This window comes from Poecilia reticulata, linkage group LG4 (genome assembly GCF_000633615.1).
Source record: "Poecilia reticulata strain Guanapo linkage group LG4, Guppy_female_1.0+MT, whole genome shotgun sequence".
Taxonomy (NCBI): Eukaryota; Metazoa; Chordata; class Actinopteri; order Cyprinodontiformes; family Poeciliidae; genus Poecilia; species Poecilia reticulata.
This window is the reverse complement of record NC_024334.1, coordinates 20839373-20863416: the sequence shown is the minus strand read 5'-3', so window position 1 is coordinate 20863416 and position 24044 is coordinate 20839373. Positions and strand designations below refer to the sequence as shown.

Sequence of the window (24044 nt, the reverse complement as noted above, 5' to 3'; positions counted from 1 at the left end):
ATCCATCCTGCCGTCTTGCCATTACATCAAGCTGGTTTTAAATCTCTTCTAAAACCGGTTACTGAGCCACGTAATGCTGTTTCGGTTTGACTCTCGTCTGTCCAAGTTAACAAAGCAGGAAGGAAAATCTCACTTCTTTTGCTAAGAAAACAAGCCTGACCTCAGCAGGTTATCTGTGACATTTAACCGGATTTGTAAGATTTGTGATATTTCAAGTAATCCCTCCATGCAGGCTATGGAAATATGTCGGGCTGAACTTTGGAGTTAATCGCTCCGTTTCCTCTGGTGACAACAGTGCCAGTGTTTTTGCACAAAAAAAAAAAGTGATTTTCAAAAACCCGCAGGGTCTTGCAAACGTATCAGAACTCGGTAAACGTTGACACGTTGCTTCACGTTACAAACACAAACTTCAATGTATTTTATTGAAATGGCATAATAATGAAGTGGGAGGTTTACAAACAAAAACCAAAACAAATCTGGAAATCATTTGTATTCATTTCCCCTGAGTCATATTTGGGAAAAAAACACACCTTTGACTTCAATTACAGGCACAAATCTTCTGTGGCTTTGTACATCTCAGAACTAAAATAGATATCGAGTCTTATTGGCAAAAATAGCTCGGGGTCAGTCAGACTTGAATTGCCAGAAACTATCTGATTCCCACATGAAACAGACTGAAACAGGTTTGTAGAGTTATTACACAGTGGTGTAACGACACCAAGTCTGATGTATCGTCATGTTTATAGTGTTGTACATTATTTCTACAAGAAGCGCTACTCAAATATCCAATTGCAAAGACCTGATAATAAAATGTCTTGCTATGCTATGCATGTGTTCTGTCTGCACTGATGAAGATCTAATCAGCTCTGGATGCTCAATGCCTGAAGCTGCTTGAGCTGATTGATTACTTTTCATCTAAATTTTGTGATTACTATAGGACTCGTGCAAAGAATTGAACTTTAAATCCCTCATGGAGAGATGATTAAGTGTAGAAAAATTTAGCACTTTGAAATGTACAGCCTTCGGCCCAAATCACACACACACACTATCCACAAGGTTGGTGTCTCAATCAAGCTTCATTTCTTTACATCTTCACTTTCTTGATTTGTGCTGTAGACCGACAGGCAGGGAAAGTCACAAAAGCAAAGTGACAGCAGTGTAAGAGCTCAGTTTTGTTAAAAAGAAATGTGTTCAGCTGCAGCGCTCGATGGATTGTGGTCCCCACCCTTTGGAGGACGGGAAAGGCCAGATTCTGGGCAGTGACCCCACAAAGGTTTAAACGAGGCTAGAGGACACAAGCTTTCACTCTGTGCAGCTCGATGTTTGGTGTGTGCCTGTTAAGTGACTGAGTTGACCCCAGAATCGTGGCCGCTGGGTCAGTCAGAGGTGTGAAGCCACTGACCCAACGTCTAACCTGGTGTTTCAGGTTTTTCTCTTCCCAGCAGTCAAATCCAAGCACACACACACACACACAAAAAAAAGGAATCAAAGTCACACAGAGTGTTCCCTCTTTGCCATTTCCATCCTCTAAGATCCTCAAGCCTACCTGTGTAAATAAACACTCGAGTCACCTTTCCTCCTCAACGTCTACTATTTAAGATAAACACGAGGAGGTTGGAGGTGGGGGTGGGTTAATGAGGCCAAGTTTAGGGAAGAGGAGGAGGGAGTGATGGGGAGCTGGAAAGTGGGGTGGAAGGTAGGGGAGACCCCGGGGAGCTCATTATACTCGGTCGGAGAAGACGTTAACTTACCAGCACAGATTCAGGCCCACACCTCCGAATGTTTTTAACGCACACACAGAGACTTGTTACTCTCCGGGTTGTAGCGTACGCTGGTGTAAAAATCTTTTAAAGCGTGCTTATTGAAAGCGGTAGCCAAGACAGCCAACTGGTTTCTGGAGGGTTGAAGCGCCATGAACTAAAATTTCACGTAAAAACACACACACACAAAGGTGACATTTGTTAAAGAACTATTCCACATAACCTTGAAGTTAGTAGATTTTCCTGCATTGGGGGTAATTTTATTTATTTATTTTTACTTTTTCTTTTAATAAAGAAACAATTGTTTTCAATATAGGCACATGTATTTTATTATTGGCCCGTAAAATATATTTCTTGTTGTTTTTTCCTTCCCTAGCCTTTGTCAGTGTTATTCTGGCCCTGTTTATTTACAAGTCCTTGTTTTATGATCATCGCTTTAATTGATAGTTAACTATGGCTCTGCTCCCCCGCTGTTAGATGAACATAAACAAGCACTAAAGCAAAACATATGTGACTCCCTCCACCCCATGTGTACGTGGACGCAACCCGGGGGTGTGAGAGCCAGGAAAGCCAGACTGGTTTCATTATGCTCCAAACTAGCTCATTATGGTTTGGGAAAAATCATCCAAACCCCGAGCTGTTTCCATGGCAATGCCATCTCAGCTCTTCCTCTCCTCTTCTCTCCTTCCTATGGCTTCAGCGCTCGTTGTAGTTTTTTTGATTTTTTTTTGTTTGTCTCGTCCTCGTCTTCTCGCCTAACAATCTGAGTGAAAACTACACGCACACACGCATGCATGCACAGGAAAATGGCACTCTCTTCTCCCAGAGATAAAGTTTCACAGCTACCCTCCCTCTGCCCTTTTACTCTGGCTGCCTCCTGCTTAAAGACAAATAAACCAGTGGAAAAGAAAACAGCAGGGTTTTTTTGTCTCCGTCCTTTTCCTTGCTGCTTTATTTGTGTCCATTTTTCTTGTTGCTAGAGAGTTTATGCTCCCTTGCTCCCACTTGCTGTTATTTCTTTTTTTTTTGTTAGTTTTTTTTTGGGGGGGGGGGCTGCAGACCGGGATTGTGTGTGAGACAAAGCAGGAAAGTGTCACAATGAAACTTTACTCTTTTCATCTCAAGTTACATTGTAAAATTATCTTTTTTGTTTCTTGACTTAAATCAAAAACTGAACTTTTTTTTATTTTTTAACTTTTCTGATAAGTTAACAACAACAACAAAAACTTATTCCAGTTCAATTTGTTTGAGTAGTTCATCCGTGAGTGCCTTGTGGTTGACCTTGGTCTCTGGGGATCAGGGAAGTTCTGTCCGATGAAGACCGACCCCTCTAAAAGCTCGTCCAGGGTGAAAGATCAAAGGTGGTGTCATGTAAACTCACTGGCAGCTAAGGTGGGAGGCATGGTTTTTCTCTCTTCCATAATGTGGCTTTTAGGATGTGGGATGTCCTGGACACAGTGAGCGTCCTGCGTAGGGGGGTGTGGGGGTAAACTCAGGTTTAAAGCGAAAGTGAGGATTTCTGCTCCAACGCATCAAAAGGAATCAGTGGAGGTAGTTCAGACATTTGATCAGGTTGCTTCGTGAGTGCCACTCTTTGTGTTTTCCAGGCTCCCCGAAAAGGAGGAGCCCCTTTGGGGGAAGAACGTTTGGCTTTAGGTACGATACAAAGTTCATCTTCGTACAACCAAGCTTTAATAATAAGTAGAACCACGTCTATCCAGGGACTTTTACTGAAAAGCTTAAATCAGCTATTATTTAACTTATTAAACTTATTGAATCCTGTTCTTACAACTGGGAATACATATGTTCATCTGAGCCCAAAAAGAATTTGAAAACTACATGCCTTGCTTTTAGTAAAGCAAAAGTGCAAAATAATTTTAAACGTTTGGATCTACAATGAACAACTTTCTACTACCAAAAAATAAATAAATAAATCAGGCTGCTTTTTTTTTAACTTTATTTTCTTGAGTACTTTTGTCTCTACAATTTTTCCCACGTGACAAGACGTTTGGACACCCCTGATCTAAACTAATCATGCTCCCATGTTTGAGAACACAATGAAGTAGTTCAGAGCTGTGCGGTTTCTTCTCATTCCTGGACGTCGTTTCATGTTTTCTCTTTGTTACCTTCGCTCCAGTCGCGCGCGCACTGCATGCGCGTGCACACATGGGACTCGCACTTTATCATGTGAGCGACCATTTGCGTTGTCACCTTGATGAAGCTCTTGGCGCCTCTCTGGGGGCCGTTTTAAAACCCAGACATCCTTAGCCATTACTCAGGTGAAACGCCACCGGCTGGTGATCAATGTGTCTCTAATAGCGGGCACGAGAAGGAGCAAAAAGCTAGAGAAAGGCAATGAAATTGATAGAGAGAGATAAAGAGAAGCACCGAGAGTGACTGCACTTTTACCATCTCGTTTATCACCTTGTTCTTTGGGAGCACTAACCCGCTGCTCTAATAGCCTGTCTGGAGAGAGTATTTACAAGGTGCCATCAAAACAGCTGCATTTATCTGGGCACTTGAATTACACACTTTTATCATTACGCCCGCGTGCGTGTGTGAGACAGTGTGTGTGCGTGTCTACTGAAAGGCCGGTTGACCCTTGCTTTAGCCGGAGAGGGAAGCGTAAAAAGGTGAGGCTCAACTGCGAGGCGGATAATGTTCCTTAAAGTTCAGCCAGATCATGAGGTCATCACTCACGTCTCTGTTTGCCTGCCTGACCTTCAGTCTGCTCATCTGTCTCACCGCCTATCAGTAAGACAATCTCCGCCGTAATGCTTTTGATGTGCGGCGGCTTTCAGAACGCAAACGCTGCATAAAGAAGACGAGGGAAGAAAAGTAAACAAAGAAAAAAAAAGTGGATGTGCAGTTTTTTTTTTGTTTATGCATGGGAAAAGGGAAGCTGAAGAAGCAAAAAAAAAAAAAAACTTTGATAAGAAGATGGGGGAGGGGGCTGATTTTGTGCAAGTGTGTGGGAGACAAGGGAGAGCGGAGAGTGCCAGGCGATGCTGGAGGGAGGCTGGGCGTCTGGAAAGCATCAAGCTGTAGCCCAATGTGTGTGTGCGCGTGCGTGTGTATGTGAGCGTGTGTTTCTGTGTGCGCTGCACAGCTCCTCTGGTCTCTGGCTTGTTAACCTGGGGGTCACGGGCAGCTTCAGGTGATGAAGTCAATGCCTGGCACACAAGATGGGAATAAAGACCTCTCCCATGGTGAGCACATGTTCATGAATAAACACACATATTTAGAGGCTTATATGCTGTGGCCTCTCTGCACCACAACTCTTTTAAGGGAGTAGTTTGACATTTAAGGGATTATGCTTATTCAGTATTTCCCCCCGAAAGGTAGGTAACGTAATAAATTCAGTTCTTATGTCAGAAGGATTAAAGTTATACCACACTGCTTTGTAAAAAGCATTCAAAACTGGAACTTCACTGCAAAAACACAAAATCCTACCAAGTATTTTAGGTCTAGTTTCTAGTGCAAATATCTTAGTTTTGTCTTATTGCAAGTGCATTAACTTACAAGTAACTTTTCAGCAAGAAATAGCTTGTTTTAAGTCAGTAATTCCTTAATATTGATGAATATTAGTTTCAAGTGAAATAATCTGCCATCGCTAATATAACTGTTATATTATAGAACTAATACTTATCAATATTAAGGAATTATTTACATAATACAAGCTTCCATGTCTTGCTGAAAAATTACTACTTGTAATTTAGTTTTGTCTTATTTGAAGTGTATAAAGACATTTGCACTAGAAACTAGACCTAAAATACTTGGTAACATTTTGTGTTTTTGCAGTTTCCCAGATTTTTCTGCAATCACAAACTTTAATCTATCTTAATAAGAATTTGATGTGACAAATCAATACAAGTAGTGAAGAAATGCTCTACAAGTAAAAAATCTGCTGGGAGGCGCGGTCCATCCTTATAATCAGCTCCCTTTGCTTTAGCACCTTTTGACTTCAAAACTCATTTATTTCTTAAGGAGATTAATTTGATTTCAGTATAAATCCAGTTGAGAATAAGCATCGTCATTCGACCAAGGAGGAGGAAGAGTGCTAATCAGAGAGGAAGCCAAGTGGTCCATGGTCACTGTGGAGGATCACAGACCTTTCAGCAGGACAACAGTGTTTTATTTACACATTCATTTGTCTAATGCAATCAGAACATTGAAACTGCTTAATTCAATATGTTATAGATATTTTGCACTGATGGATTTTTCCAACATGGATGACTTTTAATCACTGGTTAGACCCAATCATCGCAGCAATGATCAACATTATGAAATGCCTTCATTAAGCAATTACTAAACACATTGAACATTTCTGAGAAGGTGCTCTGGGCAGCACATCCACATCATCACCATATTTAGATAACCACATTTTTCTGGCAAAGTCAAAACTTTAAAATATACATTTAAGAGTTTTTATTCATGCTCTCATAACTAGTTTGTAACATTTCGGATCTGACCATTTCTTAAGTACCAATTTGGAGATTTGAGACACCAAAAACCCTTCGCTCTGTATCTGTGTGCATTGTGTAGCCAAAAAAGAAAAAGACCAACAGCTGGTATGGTGTGTGTGTGCGTGTGTTTTGCCTCATGAGGCCTGGATTGGGGTCGGTGTCGAATTACACAGAGTAGTTTGGATGAAGGAAGGTGGAGTGAGCCAAGAAAGTGAAGGGGTGACAGATGAACAGCGTGATGGGAGACGCGGGGAGGTGAAGGGGGGGGGGTTTTGGTACTGGCTAATTAAGCCAAAGTCTGACATTCAAAGCGGTTCTCATGCTCTGGCACAAGCCATTGTGGTCAGGAATTTGAGAAATGCATTTGATCAGTGCGGTGTGTCTGTTATTTTGGATGACTCCTGGGGACAATGCAGCCACCGGAGAAGGGAGAAGAGAGGCATCGACTTTGTGAACATGTAAATCCTTATTTCAGTTCATCAGTGGATGAAACTACTATTGAGCTCATTTGCTGAAGAGGGAAAAGGTAAAAACAAAATTCCAGTTCGCAGGAGTAAAAGGGAGTCGAGTATTATTTCACCGGACCCCGAACACCTTGTGACTCCCACCTCACTCATCTTTCCCTTTTGTCCTCACGGTGAATGTGCGTGTGTGTAAGATGAGTGTTCACCTTTGGACTAAAGGAGTTAATATGATCCCCAGCTCTGCAGTTTTGACAGCTGAATAACCCAAAGAAGAAACGGACACCCCAATCCTGGCTTCGGTGTCCTGTGTAGAGATAAAGCCAGCCTGCTGGGAGGCGTTGGGATTCTTCATGAGCGTGCAGCACTGCGCAAAAATACCATGAAGTTTTACACGTTTCATAACATTTCCACCTTGTACTTCGATATACTTTATTGGATTATTACATGATAAACCAGCCAGAAATAATCTAAATCAAATCCAATGCAACTAATTGCCTTAAAAAGTCATTTAACAGAGTTCATATGCGTCAGCTAATCATGCCGAAGTTGTTTAGTAGATGACAAAAAATTTTAGGCCTTCATGTAAACATTTTACAGCATTCTCCATAAGAAAAAAAAATGTGTGAAAGCCTTAAAACCAAATTTTCTTCTAGAGAATAATGTCTAAGTGATAATGTCCGGAGTATGCTTCTTCTTAGCCCCGGAGGTCAGACTCCTCTAAGGGTTCACAAGATAAACCTGAGAGGTCAGGGGATGATTAATGGAAGGAAGGGAGAAACTAAAAAAATATCACAATTCAAGATGGCGGTATTTCCCCCCCTACTTTCACCAAACTTAAGTTATTCTTTCAGTGTGAATGCAGAGTTTAGAGAGGGTATGTGAGAAATGAGCATTTAAAATGCAACTATATTAGTGTATTTATTGTGGCGCTTTATAAAAAAAAAATCTACTTTTAACTGAAAAGTCAAGGGGCGGTTTGAAGTTTCATCCTTATGTCAGCATTTGAGAGTTCTTCATTCTCGTAGTTGCCAAGCAAAACTCAGGGACGATAACGCATACAGAGGCATTTGTTCCAAAGAGTGTTTATTTGGTTTATTTGACAAAAACAGAACATGATGAGAGAAAGTTGATTGCATCCTATATGTGCAATGAATGAAAGTAGATATCAGCTCTGAAATTAACCTGTTTTTGTCATTCTTAGATGTGGCTTCGAGTGTAAATAGTAATCTCAGTCCATGATACATCTTGTTCTTAGTCGTTTATAACAGGTCGCTTCTTTCACTCCAACAATAGGATGTTTCTATTCCATGTTGGAGGCAATGTGTGCGCTTAGTGCCATCTACTGGCAGAGTACAGCTCTGCAGCGACAGAATAAAAGCTTTATGTTTGAAGGTTGGAGGAGGACATCTAGTGGTCGGTCATAGAACCTCTACGTGTCTACATGCAGAAAGCGTAAAACAGCGATGTATATTTCTTTATTTGGTTTGTATTTCTTTGTCTTCAGATCTGAGTGTAGCGCAGGTACTTTTTCCCAGAAGGCATCTCTTTGGTTGTTACTCCGTTGGGGAAGAGAGCAGTGGCTTCAGAATCGGGAAGTGAAGGAACGACCATGACCTTCTCACCAGGCTAATAAGAAATAAAACAAAGCAAAAAATTAATTGTTAAGAAGTAAATACATAAATTAAAAAGAAGGCAATGGTTTGTCACATCACATGATTAAAAAATAAGTAGTGCGTCATGACTGGGACAGTGCTGAGGCTGTGTGCGTTATTTGAACTTCGTACCTTCCAGTCGACGGGTGTGGCCACCTTCTTCTGCGCCGTCAGCTGCAGAGAGTCGATGACTCTGAGGATCTCGTCAAAGTTCCTCCCGGTGGTGGCAGGGTAGAGGATGGACAGCTTCAGCTTCTTGTCCGGGCCGATCACAAACACCTTAAAGGAATCCAGATCATATCTGAATTTTGTCTCGAAGAGCAAGACCAAGAAATTATTGCCTCTAAACCAATCAATGCCCTGAGAATATAAACGCTAATGGATAACAGAGTGTTTAAACGTAGAGATGTAGAACACTAGGAAAGAAATGAGGGAGGTAAATAAGGAAAAGAGGAGCTAGGTAGGATAAATGAGGAAAGAATAGGAAGGAAGGACACAAGAAAGGAAGCAAGGAGAGGAGTACTCAAGGAAGGAAAAGGGGGCGGAGGAGAATCTGGATTTGCCTTTCCCCAATGCCATTTTAAAAACTTAACAGAGCCTCACAAAACACTGAAATCCCATTCCATGATTTCTCCATCTGTGCAGGAGTATAACATGCACAGCTTCATTTCTGTAAAATGTTCTGTTCAAAAACTGAATCATGTTCTCTTTGGACCTGCAGAGGTTGGAGTCTTGAATCAAACAGAAGGAATTACAACATTACCTCCGAAAACAAAACGTGCATCAGAGAACATGCTGGGTCGTTGCTTGTGGTCTGAACAAGTGGATGTTTTCAGATTTGATGCACTGAATTACCATTTTAAAAAAAGAATCTGATATCAATTTTAAGACCAACTAGATCCAGAGAAAATGGTCAAACTTCAATTTAAGTTTTGATTTGTTATCGATACCAGGCAGAAAGCGGGATTCTTACACAGCGAGCAGTCAGGGGTAGTCCAGCCTTGTTCCTCTCGTCGGGGTCCAGCATGCCCAGCTGGACCGACAGTTCTCGCTTTTCATCGGCGATGATGGGGAAAGGCAGAGGGCTGCCGGCCTCGTTGGCATACGCCATCACATCCTGTAACGGGGCGTCAGACACATTACGCTTTACACATTACTTATAGCTACAGCTGGAAGAGTTTTCTACAGTGTCACTGTAGCTAGAGGTGCGCTGGTCAGGCTGATATTGGTTCTAGTTTTAAGATGAAAACACATTAAAGAGAAACTAAAAAGTGCAGCAGTTCTTTGACAGAAGTAACAGTTTTCAATCAACTCCAAAAACACCATAAAAAAGGATGCTGGTTATTAACCCATTCAGAGACTTAAAATAGTGGGAGTGGTTAATTTTGATTTTTTTTTTTAATTTTTTTAAACAATGGCACAGGTGAAAGTCGCTAATGACATTCCAATGGGTTCAGATAACGGACTTGTATCTGTTCTGGTCTTTTTAGAGCCCAGTGCTGCTTTCAAAACAGCCAAACACAATATTGTTTTAGAAAGACTTGAACGTGCTATAGGGATTCAGGGAACAACCACTAAGCAGGTTTATTTGTCTGACAGATTCCAGTTTGTTGATACAAATCAAGTCTTTTTCACAGTCCATTTGTGGAGTCCTACAGGGTTCAGTGTTTGGAGCAATTCTCTTTACCCTTATCTCCACCTATGCTTATCTCCACCTATGCTGATGACACTCAGCTAAATTCATCCATAAATCCGATCAGTTAGGTAGACTACAGGCATGAAGACATAAAAACCCGGATGACAAATTTTTCTGCTTTTAAATTCTGACAAGACATAATCTTTTGAAAAAGAAAATAGCCCTTAATAATCAGGCTCCATCAAACGTCAAAGATCCGATTGGTCCATATGTTCCCAACAGAGCATTTTGCTCTCAGTCTGCAGCTTTTCTGCTGGTTCAGAGAATCTCAAAAAGTAGAATGGGAGGCAGGAACCAGCTCCATGAGGCAGATGGTTACTTTTACAATTACAAAGCCAAAACCAGGTTCAAGTGCTACCGCTGCCAACAACTGAAGATTATCCTTTAATTGACGATACACTTGGCCATGACTGTCGGTGTTTAACCATGCATCTCTTCTAAATAAAGCTATTTGCTGAACTTTTGCTGTGACTGATGTGCTCTCTCTCACCCTATAAGTTTGAAAATTGGCACAACACTTTATCTGTTAAAGATGCGTTTCTCTCCTACATGAAGCCACTAAAGGAGTTACTGCAGCTATTAATTTCTTACTCTTCTGCGACATAGAAAGTGCTCTACAATCAGTGTTTCCATTTCTTTTTTTAAACGAGTACGCTCCGTCTTCTCAAACATACGTGATTTTCTGCTGCCGCGACATGCTCATCCCAGAGGAGTGAATGCTGCAAGTCAATGACTCAGCAATCTCAGAAAACATTTTAACTGATTAGAGAAATAAACTTGAAACATTGACAATTGGAATCTTTTGAAATGCATGCATGTTTGGATTGCATAACTTTTCTTCCCCTCTTTGTAAAGTGGCTTGTGATGACATGTTGTGATTAGGTCCATATAAATAAACTGAATAGACGGGGGAGTGAGGAGAACAAAAATGTACTTTGGGTGCAGATTAGCAAACAAGAAAAAAACTGGATGATTCCAACCTTTGCTTGCTGCGCTTGTAGTTGGGATGTGCTTAAGCGCTAATGTTTAACTTTACTGACTGTGAGCCTTCACATGGATTAAACTAAACATTCCTTAGCTTCTTCCAAAATAAGAAAATTGATTTACCCACCAGAAATAGTAAAACATGTTTTATTGACTAGTAAACATTCATGAACTAGAGGAGTGTCTCTACGGGTGAAATGATTGGACTTTGACCCATCAATAAAAGTCAATGAGAACAAAACGTCAATAAAATGCTCAAATCCCTGATTCAGTTTGAGGCTTATTACAATTATCCTGCTTCCCCTAGTCATGAGGATTTCAAGCAACAACGCCATTAGAGTGCAAACGACTACCGATCGTCATCGGTCGATCCACAAGCACTCTGGGTCCACTCCGAGTTAGTGCGCTTCACCTTGCTCCAGTTTTTGTGATCCTCAACGCTGTCGATGGACAGGGCGATCATCTTCACGCCGCGCTTCTTGAACTCATCGGCAAGCTTGGCGGCGCGTGCGAGTTCGGTGGTGCAGACGGGAGTGTAATCCGCCGGATGGGAAAACAAGATACCCCACCTGCAGGAAAAAAAACAAACAAATAAAATCCATCGTTTCTACCGGACAGATCGACGTCAAGCTTAATTCACACATATGATTTTAAGAACACATGCCATTAACAATTGGACCTCAGTAAAGCCTGAAAGGTCAGTGCACCTCATTCTAGTCACATGTTTGGGAACCTCAGGCTGAGGGGCACATGCTTTCTGGATTTATTATTCACAAATCCCCTGAAGGGTTGATAAGAGCAACTTAAGTTAAGAAAATTAGAAAGCTATGGCAGACATCAAAAGCAAAACATCACATTGTTTCTTTTGATTTGGAATCCCATGCAGTAAAAGGGGAACAGAAAAACCCCTCGCCCCAGGCGGTATGAGGATCACCTGATGTCTAGCTGACAAGAATCACACAACCTCCCCCCATGCCCTCTGGAGCAAGTTCCAACAACAAATTATTCAAAATGGGCTTTGTCCTGCGCTTTCCAGGGATTCGAGCTCCCACGTGCACTGAGCAGGAACAATCTTAATCGATGAGAAGCATAACAGGAGGCAAAAAAATCCAGAACGCAGCTTTAACAGATGACTGCCTCTCCCAGTCCAACAACTATTCCCACAGTGAGAAAGAAATGAGTTAGTGTCCAGCACGTGTTCATCTGCGTGGCGTCAGCAGGAGGAAAAGAAATCCACAAAATTTGAATTTAAAGGTTGGTGACAACAAGTTTTTCCTGTTTGGGCAAGATTTACCAGTTTTATTAGAAAGAAAACATGTAATAAGATCATGCACCTTTACGCATGAGTAAAAACATACAGTCCCACCAAATTAACACCATCTTTGAACAATCAAGCCTCAAAGTATGTTTTTTATATGAATTTTATAAATTTGTCTGTTTTCGAGGCTTTGTATTAGTTCTGTGGTCAGTGAAACATGTAAAATAAAGATTACAGGTAAATTATTCACGGTATGCATCCTTATACAAGCCTTGCATCCTTATACAAGCCTATCTGTTGCAGCCAGCTGGCATCACTTAACTGTTAAAGTCTTACGGAATCAGATAAACACAATAAAACTACAGTCAGAATGGATCTACTGCAATGTCATAACTTTCTACTCCACACTCCAGAGAGCAGGCTTTCACAACATGTTACACTGTTACTCAAAGATGCAAAAAATTGAGAAGTTATGGTTAGAGGTAGAGCTCTTCCGAGCGTGCGCACTTACGAGTCGCCCAGAAAATCGTGAAATTTGATCCTTCCGGAGGTCGTGTCCGCCTCAAAGTTTGGAAACGCTTCTCCCAGCAGAATCCCAGGCATGGTTGGCTCTAAGCTGAAGCTCACACGCTTAAGTAAAAGGCTGACAGACCTGGAAGGGAGCAGCAGGCACTGCGATAGCGGATGGGGAGCGTGAATGTACCCGGCAAAGGGGGCGTGGTTAAAATAACGCGCTGTAGACCGCTGACCAATTAGAAAAGAGGCGTTAAATTCGTCATTATTTTTCTTCTTTTCATCCTTAACCAGTACCTGAATGGATAATATAAACTATATAAATACAAAAAGTAAGAGAAAGAAGCAGTTTATGTATAAAATTTCAGAATTTTATTTAGTTATAAATGTGCAGAGAAAAAGACATTGACACTCACAATGGTGAAGAAATATTTCAAATTAGTTCAAAGTGAGTTTTATGTGAAGGCATTTTTAGTGATAGTTTTAGTGATAGCAAAGAAAAACGCTGTAATTTTCCAGTAAGTTGGCAGAGCCCTTGTTTTAGCTGATTTGAACTACATAAATCTCAAACTTAAAATGTTTATATCCACAGGATACACTGTTATCATGAAGTTTTATTGCCTTAGAGATTAATGTAACATACATAACGTAACTACAACCAGTGCAGTTATTTTGGGATATTAACAAGTACTGAGTAATGGAGTGCCTTTAATCAAACATCGTCAACTTTTACACATTTTCTATAACGACAAAATTTGTGCGTAGTAGTGTGTTTTGTTTTTGTGTGTGTGTGTGTGTGTTTTTTTTTGTGACAGACCAAAGCAAAGTAGTGACTAACAGTGGAGTGAAATGCAACAGGGTTTTGAAAAATATTTTCAAATCAAAAACTGAAAAGTGTGGCATGCATTGTATACAGCCCTCTCTATTGAATTTCCCTGTAAGTAAAGTCTAGTACACAAAATTGCTTTCAGAAGCCACCTGTGTGTTATATAATCTCACAGTGTGGGCAAGGAGATCATTAATCAGACTACTTATTTTTGCACTGCACAAATGCTGACTTTGAGGAAATGAAAAAAAAAACCATTGTTAAAAAAAAATCGCAAGTCCTATTTACAGTTTGCCACAAACCACAAAAATGTATGTGCAGTAAACTTGTAAAAGAAGGTGTTCTGGCCAGACGAGAGCAAAACTTAATTTTTTGGCCAAAATCAAAAACTCCTGACGGAAAATAAACACAGCAAATCATCCCAAATACCACAATATCAAGCTGTGAGGGACAGAGGAAGTTGGTCATTGTTGATGGTTTGGATGTTCACTGTGGTTTCAATGCTTTGTTCCGTTCTATATCAATTACTTTGCAACATAGAAAACACCGAAAGATGTCCCTGTTTCAAAAAGAATACAGATGTACTATGACTTAAGAATTAAAACATGGGGCTCACTGGGATTTACAGATATATAATTATATATAAAATATATATATATATAATTATATATATTATAAATAATATATATATTATATAATATATAACCCTGCTTTAACAAAGTGTTGCTTTGTTACACTCTGGAGTGCAACAAAGCAACACTTTGTATTTTTATTACTGCAGACCGCGTGATGAAGTGTTTTTTGTGTTTACTGCTGAGCTGTTTTCTAGGAACACATAATCCATTTAGCCAGTTAAAACACTCATTTGTTCTGTTTCATCTGTTTGGTTGGTGGGTGAAGCATTATTTGAAGATAGCAGGAAAACATGCAACAAAACCTATCAGACTGCACATACTCTGCTCAGCCTGTGCTCAGACTGTATGAATTGTTTCTTGTTTGTAACTTATTTGGTTTGATGGAATAAACCTGTCACAAATGGGTATTAGGAAAGTGAGAACAACCAGAACAATGCGACAAACACAGAAGAAAGACTCAATTTCCCAGGGTGCTCTGCGTAAAGAGCAACAAATATGGCGGTTCGCTTCAAGGTACCCGGACGTGACAGGAATTATCAACAGATGAGCTAAAGGAGCGAACACCTTCGCAAAGCGGCTGACATTTTTCATTTATCGTTTTCGTATCATTTTTTTCTTGAGTGGACGGCTTACTAAAGCACAAAACAGGAAATGCCTTCTCCAAAGGCTAAAAACGCCGGTCGCAGGGATGGCAGCCCGGTGCTCGGCAGTAACTTCGACTTCGTGTCGCTGACCAAGCCACTGAACCGTTCCTCCCCGCCGCACCTCCTCCAGCGACAGGGCTCCGACCCGACCACCGCTCGCCTCCGGGCCTCGGAGAGCCCCTCGCGCCGCCGAGGCTCCGGCTCCTCCACGGGCTCGGCGAGCGGTCAGGGGCCACCCGAGGAGGACGGCATACGGCTCAACCCGTCCCTCATCGGCATTTCGCTCAGCTCCCTGCTCGCCATCGACCTTTGGCTCTCCAAGCGGCTCAGCGTGTGCGCCTGCGAGGACTCGTCGTGGGGCAGCGCGCGCCCCTTGATGAAGCTGATCGAGGTATCCGGACACGGCATCCCGTGGCTGGCAGGCGCTGCTTACTCCATGTACAAGAGCGACAGTGCTGCAGGACAGGAAGTCATGCTCAACCTGCTCATGGGTAAATGCGCTCCGTCATGCGTTCATTATTGTAAACAACACAATAACTGGATTCGGTGCTAATTCACATATCTGCATAATAACCCCTGCTTTGCTCTGCATCCTCCCGCCTCCACATCTTGCATAAGCCTCGCCGTAAGTGAGTGATGCTGCCTGTCATGATCATAATGTTTTCCTTTATATGTGGAAGCACCACCTGTCATTGTCACCGCTGACACACAGGATTCTGAAATATTTAATGGAGAACAACAGGGTAATACAAAACAACCAAAGGTTTCTCTGATCCAACCCCACCCCCAACCCGAAATTTGCCACTTTTTAATTTTATATATATTTTTTATTTTTTACATTAATTCAGATCTTGAGTTGGGATGCTTTTCACCTTTGTGAAGCACTTAAATAAGGGGGAAACAAGCTAGTGCTTCATATAAGCGAAAATCCAACATGTACACAGGAAGCAATTGGGTTTAAATGAGACTCTGATAAAGGGAAGCATAACATTTCTAAACCGGATAGGTCCTGATGAAACTAAAAAATAAAACCACAAATATTGGAAAGAATGGAAAAAGTGAAAAGCAAGTAAACTCTACATTTATTGGCTGGTGTTAAAATGAATTAGCAGAAATTTCATCTAGTTCATTCATAGTGTTTTAAATCAAGATGGTTAAAATAAAAGTACTCGTACTCTCTTGTAAATACTGATGTTGTCCATACTCATCCTCCTAAATGTTCTTGCAACTTTACTTTGATTAGACCAGGAGCAATAAAAAACAGTGTCTAATTCCTTGTTTGTACCCACAAACTTGGAAAATAGAGTTGATTCTGATAGCTAGAAGACAAGAGGCACGTAATACGAATAAGTATGTGTTGTTACCACAGCCAGTAATGATTTTAAAAGTCATTCAAAGCAAAATAAAATCATCTCTTAAGCACACAGGAAGTGTATTTTACCGAGGAGGAAATCGGCTGAATTTTCACAATTTCCTCCTGGCAACAAAAAAGTCTTCTAGGTAAGATTTGAATTAAATATAGCACCAATTAAAAGAAAAAAGAAAGTTTAGGATTAGTGACTGACAGATTAATTTTATTTTTACTGAAAAGTTCTCACCAAATTCTAAAACTTTTATTTTGTCCATAGCTTTTAAAGTTTGTAGAATATATAAAGAGAAAAATAAAATAATTTAGAACAAATGAAGCTAAGCATTTGAATGCGTAGCTTATGATGTGATGAGAAATGCTTGCTTTCATTAGCATTTTCCTAAGATCTATTCTTCTGAGTAGTTTCCCAGCAGATTTTTGGCAGAGTCGCCGCGGCGTTGCATGAATTTTTTAGCACTCTGTTGCTGGCGGACATAAATCCTCCCAAACAGCAGGCGCATCTTAAAAGCTCCTCTAATCAGAGCTGATGGTTTTATTCCCTTTTACTTACTGGGAACATTTCTGCAGCATCATGGTCTAACATTAAAATGTGCTGCCGCCACATTATCTGATTTTCATTGAACAATATCTACAGTCTGCGTTCGTTAACATGAGAAGTAGACATCGGCTCGGTTCACACTGAAGACTTTTACCCAGCATGCTAGGATGTGGTTGTTGGTGTCGGGTTATTTCAGGGGTTTACGCTTCGTTGTCATCGAGAGTTTTGACCTGACCCCGTTTTGTTTCCTGTCATTTCTAAATGGCTGTTGTTTCAAATACTCATTTGTCAGCTTCAACTCGCATTTCACTGAACACAATTTACCACCTTCTACTTGCAGAGTAGAAAATCTAAAGTTCTGGAGCACAGAAACATCCCGTTTGTTGGTCCGAAATGATGCACGGTTTGTTCAAAACTCCCTCGTGGGAGAGGACTCCAGAAGTATGCAACGGTGAAAAGGCAAACTGACCTTTGAGAAACCTGTTAATGTTAGTGAGATTAACTTTAAAAATGCATCGGTCTCTCACACTGTGTGGACTTATTAGGACACTTAGAGTGAAGCCATTGGGCAATGTTATTAGTAGCACATGTAATTTTAGTTTTAGGTCAAGTCTGTATTGGAAAACTTGATTCCAGGAGGACTGAGAAGGAGGCGCTCTGAGGTTTAATCATGTCACATGTTTCTGATGAGGTAATGCAGACTCTTCTGAGGGTCATTTACTGAGTCTGGAAACTTGATTAAGATGAATAAACTTGGAGTGAAAATTTCTCGTCAGATTTGAGCAAATGTCAGTTCTGAGATTCATGCACTTTCTTCACATAGCCACCAGATGGCGACAAGACAATGATGTCTGAAGGACTAAAGTTTGATAGGTTTCACTAATCTTATGTTCAATCTGCATGTAGAGTAGTGCTGAAACAATTAATCGTCAACTAATTTAGTAAATTATTAATCATTAACTTGAGTGTACAGACCAAAAAAATGGCCACTTGGTGAAAAAAACAACATATTCAGGGCAGTAATTAAGCCAAAACTGTACAAAAAAATCTATATGTTTTGCCTTTATGATAAAACACCTTTGTCTTTGTAAATAAGTTCTACACAGAACTCTGTAAGTTTTAGCTTCACCCGGTTTAGATTTACTAAAGGAATGCTGTGGAGTTTAGTTGATATAAAATGCTTATTTTCTTATTTCAAAAAGCAATTGAAGTATTTGATTCTTTGCATCTTTTAATGTATTTCTAACACTATAAAAAAATCTGTAGACTGTGCTGTTTTTTTTTTTATCGTCAGAATAATTGTTAAATCAAAATAATTGTTAGTAACTTAGAGGTAATCTTTGTGCTGCAGTGTTGTGATGTTTCTCCGTGTCTTCTTCTTCTTCTCTCCCACAGGCCTTCTGCTGGACCTCATCCTGGTCGGCGCGGTCAAAGCGGTGGTGCGTCGGCGTCGGCCGGCTCACAACCAAATGGACATGTTTGCCACCTTCTCCGTGGACCGCTACTCCTTCCCCTCCGGCCACGCCACCCGAGCCGCCATGTGCGGCCGCTTCCTGCTGGCCCACCTGGTGCTGGCTGCGCCGCTCAGGGTCTTGGTCTTGCTGTGGGTGGGCCTGGTGGGGTTCAGCCGGGTGCTGCTGGGCAGGCACCATGTTACCGATGTGCTGTTTGGGTTTTGGATGGGGTACTGCCAGTACAAACTGGTGGAGATACTGTGGCTCTCCCCTCAAACTCTACAGGGGCTGCTAGGGCTTTTAGCTTAAATTTAGAGACTGAGACGAAGAGGGGGCGGTGTGAAATGGTTTTGCTTTAAGGGCCTCTGCACATTTTTTATTTTCATTTCTCTGCTGTAAAATTGTTTTCATTGGGGTAGACTCAGGAGAAGAGTTCCCCAAAGTCCTGCTTTCTGCTACTTAACAGACATTCAGTCTGGTTCTTATCTTTTATTTGAGTTTGCAGATAGAAAGCATCTACTAAACATCAACTTTCAACCTACCTGTTCATCAGGATACACACGGTGACTAAATACATTTCTAGGACCAAGTTGTGCTTATGTTTTTGTTTTTTTTAAATCACATGATCAGGATAGCATTTGTTATTTTCCATTAGTTAATGCAGAGGCAAGCGAATATAAGAAGTAGTTTTGAGTTCTGATCCATAAGATGCAGTAAAAAAAAAATAAAACTAATGCATGTTTAGATGTTTTTCTACTACTGTGGATGGGTCACTGTTGTTAAAGTAAGATTAGTAAAGTTGTTTCAAACATGTGGGTTGGGTGAACCGTGTGATACATTCAGCCCATCACACTCAGAGTAAACCCAATTAGCTTCTTATAATCAATATTGTCATCATGTTTACACTTTTTCTGACTGATAATCTGTTCTGTTGCATTGCATCGATCTGGTTTCCCTGCTCTGCCAGATCAGATCCGACCACTAAGGGGATATTTTAAGGATTTGGGGGTTGAATGTTGGGTGTTTACACTCGATCCTTTTGACCATGTTTGCTGGTATCTGTGGATTTTGCTTCACCCAGCAGCAGCAATCATAAAGTTCTGGTTCACTAAGCCATATTACTATCAGCGGGAACATGTATAAGTTTTTAAATCTTCTACTTGATATACAGCTAGCACTTATAATCAGTCATCCGTCACAGCGTGTGCTTGCTTTGGGTGTCAGGTTTTTTTTATTTCACTTGATTATTTCCTTTTTACCTTCTGTTATTAATAATTTATGATTAATGAGGGACAGATTATCACCTGAATTTCCAACATTTAAAGAAAATCTCTGAAGAATATGCATTTGAATTAAAGCTAAAACTGTTGTTTTTAAGGACTCCAACATGAAACGTATACAAAAATAATAAGAGAAAATAAGAGAATTGTAAACTGTAAAGTCAAAATTTCTGAGAGAATGTCTAAGCATATTGTTTAGATAATCAGCTAACGCTGCTAGCTTTCCACTCTGCATGGAGAACAGTTTCAGGCTTTCCACACAGCAAAGGACACGATGCATCGTCATGGCTACCTTCTCCTTAGCTACGTATTCACTGATCAATAATTACAGCACATCTTTAGCTGTAGAGAAACTAAAGACAAAAATCATAGATGTGTTGTTTTATTAGTATTATAGGAAAGTTTACATGTGTGATGCCTGGAGTAAGTCTCATTTTCTTCTGATTGTCAAATATTTAAATTAACAGAACAAATATTTGCTTTACGGGGGGAAAAAACAACAGAAGTCAGACAAAGGCTCAGGTTTTAGTGAAGATGCGCTACTATCCTTTCCTCATACGAAAACTAGCAGAAAATGAACTAATTCCTCTACTGCAGGTGTGTCAAGCTTGTGCTCCCAGTTCACACTGCAAAAACAATCCTTGGAAAGTGTCAATAACTTAGTTTTGTGCCCTACTAATCTGGTACACGGCCCGAAAGTTCATAGAGGTCAGCAGGTGGTGTACAGCTTTGTAACTTTCTTTACCAAGTAGAGTAATAAAAACATAAACATGTCTGTGCAGCATGCCAAAAAGAATTGGCCTACCAAGCACATTTTCCCAGTACAACATATCTTTGCTGGAGCTGATGTTTGCTATATAATGTCAAACACATTTTCATGACTGTGACAAAAAACAAACTAAATCTTATTTCTCTTCTGCAAACTAGCAAAAGTTGCCTTTCTTGTGAATGTGCTACTAATCTTTGTTTTGAAATCCCTCATCATTTCTTTCTAAGATCTCTAAAGGCAATAACCTGCAAATGGACCAGACTGACATCCAGGTGTCTAAACACGATGAGTCTTCCTTTAGACTTGAGCTAATATTTCACAGTGTGTGTTTGAGAGTGCATGCTTAGGAGTTCATTTTTTAGCGTCATCTTGCACTTAATATTTACATTAAAAAAAAGGGCATTTCTGCGTAGCGACGCAGCCGGTGGAGATGACGCAACAATTATGTGTGTTTAATAGCAACACAGGGTCACGGAGGCTGATGACCCTGGATTGAGGCGTGTGAAGCTCTGGTTAGCTGTAGTGGCTTTCTGCTGGTTGGTTTCAGCCAGATCCAGACGCTCCGTTCCACAAACTTTTCCATCAGCGACTCTTTGGTTGACCCGTGTCAGACTGTTCCCTCTTTCTGCAATAACGGACCAACGGTCTTCCCAGTACATGGCGACTTTCCAGATTTCTGCGTCCTTTGCTGTTGCGAATCACAATATGCTGAATAGCACATTTATGACCAAATTTGTTTTATGGTTGTCCTACTGTGAAGAATATGAATAGACCTTAATCTAAGAGAAGCAAAGTAAAATAAGTTGCTACACTGTTAATGTTTGAGTGGTGGATAGATTTTGCACTCATCAGCTGTTTTCGGTTTTGCTTACTTAAAACCGATATACTGTATTGAAGCTTTATCTTGAAGTGTTCAGATATGTGTTGGTGTGATTGCACTGTGTCGTGTCAGTACATTTGCTTCTGCTGTTGAATATTCTCTACACTTTGAATGTAAAGATTTTTAATTAAACGGGGAACGCAACCGAAACCGCTTACCGTCGTTTCTGTGACGAATTATTGGAAAAATCTAATTTGTTTTTCAGCTCATAAAGATATGTCATTCCTCATTCCATATATAATTTCAGGACAAGATGTTTTTAATTATGCATTAAACAGCAGCTTTAATAATGGAGTTCATCAGGGTTCTGTGTTTGGATCAAAAGAGAGCAATTCATAAATACTACTGCTACATAATTGGTGGTGAAATATTTTAATCTGTGAATTAAGATAAAACCAATGAGTCACTCAATTAAGCTAAAAATTGAAAAGAAACCAAGATGTTGAATGAATGCATACAAATTTTCAACTCACAATAACATGGAAGGTTACAACTACTAAAGTTCTGCTACTATTTCCTACTGGCTGCATGTGTCATAAGATGGACCATTAATCAGAATGGAAAACGATTATAGTAAGATAAAACTGTTCATCATTCTTATTCTTTAATGATTGTAGACTACATCAGCGCTCTGGCAAAGTTCATCAACATTTCTGTGCAGGAAGGGAGGCAACATTTAGAGTCCTACCCTGTTATTTTCAATAATGTACAGGTGTATTTAAACAACAAAGATGAAATATTTTTATGCTCATTAAAAAACCAAGAGAACCAGCAGTTCAGATTTTGCTGTAAAAAAAATGCAGACACAGATGTACAGCAACTTACAAAAGCATGTACATCCCTTCACCTCTTTCAAATTTTGTCACTTTAGATCCATAAGTTTCAATGCATTTAATTTGAATTTAACACAATTAACCAACATAAACATCAAAAAGTTTCCTCCAGAAGTCACTTTGTTAATTATCAGAGTTTACCCATTTGTAATTAAATCTCTGTATAAGAAAGCTCTACAACAAAATATCCCAAAGATTTAACAAAAAAATCACCCATAGCAGTAATTAGAATGGTCCAACTAAATCCAGTCAAGAGTTGTGGCAATACTTGAAAAGTGATTCTCAAAGACACTCCTGATGTAATGAAGCTGTAGATTTGAAGAACAAGGGGACATTTTAGGAGTGGAGAGTCTAAATGCAAACACACAGCAAACTGTTCAGATTTTTGTTTGAAAACGAAAAAAAACATGTAACAATTTCCTTTTAATTCACACGAATGACATGAAATAAAAGTTAAAGTAAGTCATCTGAATGCATTAGTCTTCAAGGGAATGTAAGTCACAACAAACGAGAAGCCCACCTCATACCGTAGAAGATGCTTTCAGTGTTTCAGTAGATTGAAGCTGGACATTGTGCATTAAAAAAATAAAATCATAATACAATCATGCAGACGACATGTGCAGTGAGTGCCGCTCATTCACCCGTCAGCCGTCTCCCACCCACTTGATTTTAACACAAACTGGACTTTAGTCAAAGTAAAACCTCACTGATTTGGGTAAACATTGCTCAAGCCAATAAAAGCCTTTTTCTGGCAATTATATCAGGAACAAGAGAAAACAATGAGGCTCTGCGATGGTTCCTTTGTGTATAAAAGACTGCACTTCAGGTGATGCTTCTCCAAACGGGACGGGACAGCGGCACACAAGGATCATCACAGTAAGAACAGGCACACTAGATTTCTGTTCATTTTATAGTTAAAACATTCCAGTCCAGTGGTTTAATAAGATAAAACTAAAGGGCTCAAGGATTTTGCATGGGCTTTTGGATTAGTGTTCACTCTTTAAAATATCTAATCAAAAACAAAGATAACAATCTAGCGCTTTCAATGAATTGAAAGATTGCCTTTGCCCTGATTTATACTTCTAAGAACCAAGAAGATTTTATGACGGGACATGAAAGGAAAAGCTGATAAGAACATAATGCAGACAGCAGGTGAACTAGTAATTGCTTTGGGTGCAAATAGCCAGATAGTGACTGCTGCAAAGGTGTACTTTTAGTTTAAAATGTCAATACAGCATTTACAGAAAGTGTACTTATGTCAAATAAGGAATCACAGATATCAGTGATATGAAGAACACTGGTTGACGCAAGGGAGGAAAGTAGATAAATTGAGAAATCGAGAGGAGGGAAATAAAATGAAACCCTTGATAACAGTGGAATTGCTCAAATAAACTGCACATACGGTTGCTAAAATTGAGTTCGTTTTCTGTCCTGTTGCAGTTCCATCATGGTGCAGAGAGTGGCAGTGATCGGGGCGGGCCCCTCTGGTCTTACCTGCGTCAAGGCTTGCCTGGATGAGGGCTTGGAGCCCACCTGCTTCGAAAGCAGCGACGACATAGGAGGACTCTGGAAGTTCAAGGCAAGACGCCAGCTCTAGTTGAATTTCCCTATGTTTAATCACCAAACACAACCTTGAGAAAGTATTTGCACTCTTGGATGTTTTCCACATTTTTCACATTATAATTATGAACTTCACTGTATTGGTTTGAGACCTCTTAGTTTTGCAACGTTATTAGATCCATCCAGATTCCTGTCAACTGGGATGTTCCTGCAGAAGAAAAGCAGCCGTCTTTTTTAACAGTGTTTTTTTTTCTTCATAGTCTCTTTTCCTGCACAGTGTTTGTTTTTCTATGCAGGAAGTGCCTGAGCCAAGCAGGGCCAGCATCTACCGCTCTCTCACCATCAATATTTCCAAGGAGATGATGTGCTACAGCGACTTCCCCATCCCCGCCGATTACCCAAACTACATGCACCACTCTAAGATCCTGAAGTACTTCAGGATGTACGCAGAGCACTTTAAAAT

General features: G+C 40.3%; 2 protein-coding genes across 2 annotated transcripts; one reads left to right on the top strand and one right to left on the bottom strand.

The window, feature by feature from the left end:
• Positions 1-7746: 7746 nt before the first annotated feature.
• Positions 7747-12988, bottom strand: prdx6 (peroxiredoxin 6). Its single transcript, XM_008407339.2, has 5 exons — positions 12792-12988; positions 11435-11591; positions 9316-9459; positions 8475-8621; positions 7747-8316 (listed from the first exon to the last, which is right to left on the bottom strand). The coding sequence occupies exons 1-5, from the start codon at positions 12881-12883 to the stop codon at positions 8191-8193; spliced, it is 666 nt and encodes a 221-aa protein (XP_008405561.1). The 5' UTR covers positions 12884-12988; the 3' UTR covers positions 7747-8190.
• A 1342-nt stretch (positions 12989-14330) lies between these two features.
• On the top strand, positions 14331-21338 carry plpp6 (phospholipid phosphatase 6). The gene is made up of 2 exons (XM_008407340.2): positions 14331-15389; positions 18201-21338. Exons 1-2 carry the CDS (start codon positions 14906-14908, stop codon positions 18566-18568), a joined length of 852 nt encoding a protein of 283 aa, XP_008405562.1. The 5' UTR covers positions 14331-14905; the 3' UTR covers positions 18569-21338.
• Positions 21339-24044: the final 2706 nt, after the last annotated feature.

Bases quoted from the DNA above. Each gene is read 5' to 3' on its own strand.
- prdx6 (XM_008407339.2), bottom strand. From the start codon at position 12,883: ATGCCTGGGATTCTGCTGGGAGAAGCGTTTCCAAACTTTGAGGCGGAC. The intron at 11,592-12,791 runs GTAAGTGCGCAC...TTTTTCCTGCAG, and splicing joins CACGATTTTCTGGGCGACTC to GTGGGGTATCTTGTTTTCCC. The intron at 8,622-9,315 runs GTAAGAATCCCG...GATTCCTTTAAG, and splicing joins TACCCCTGACTGCTCGCTGT to GTGTTTGTGATCGGCCCGGA.
- plpp6 (XM_008407340.2), top strand. From the start codon at position 14,906: ATGCCTTCTCCAAAGGCTAAAAACGCCGGTCGCAGGGATGGCAGCCCG. The intron at 15,390-18,200 runs GTAAATGCGCTC...TCTCTCCCACAG, and splicing joins CATGCTCAACCTGCTCATGG to GCCTTCTGCTGGACCTCATC.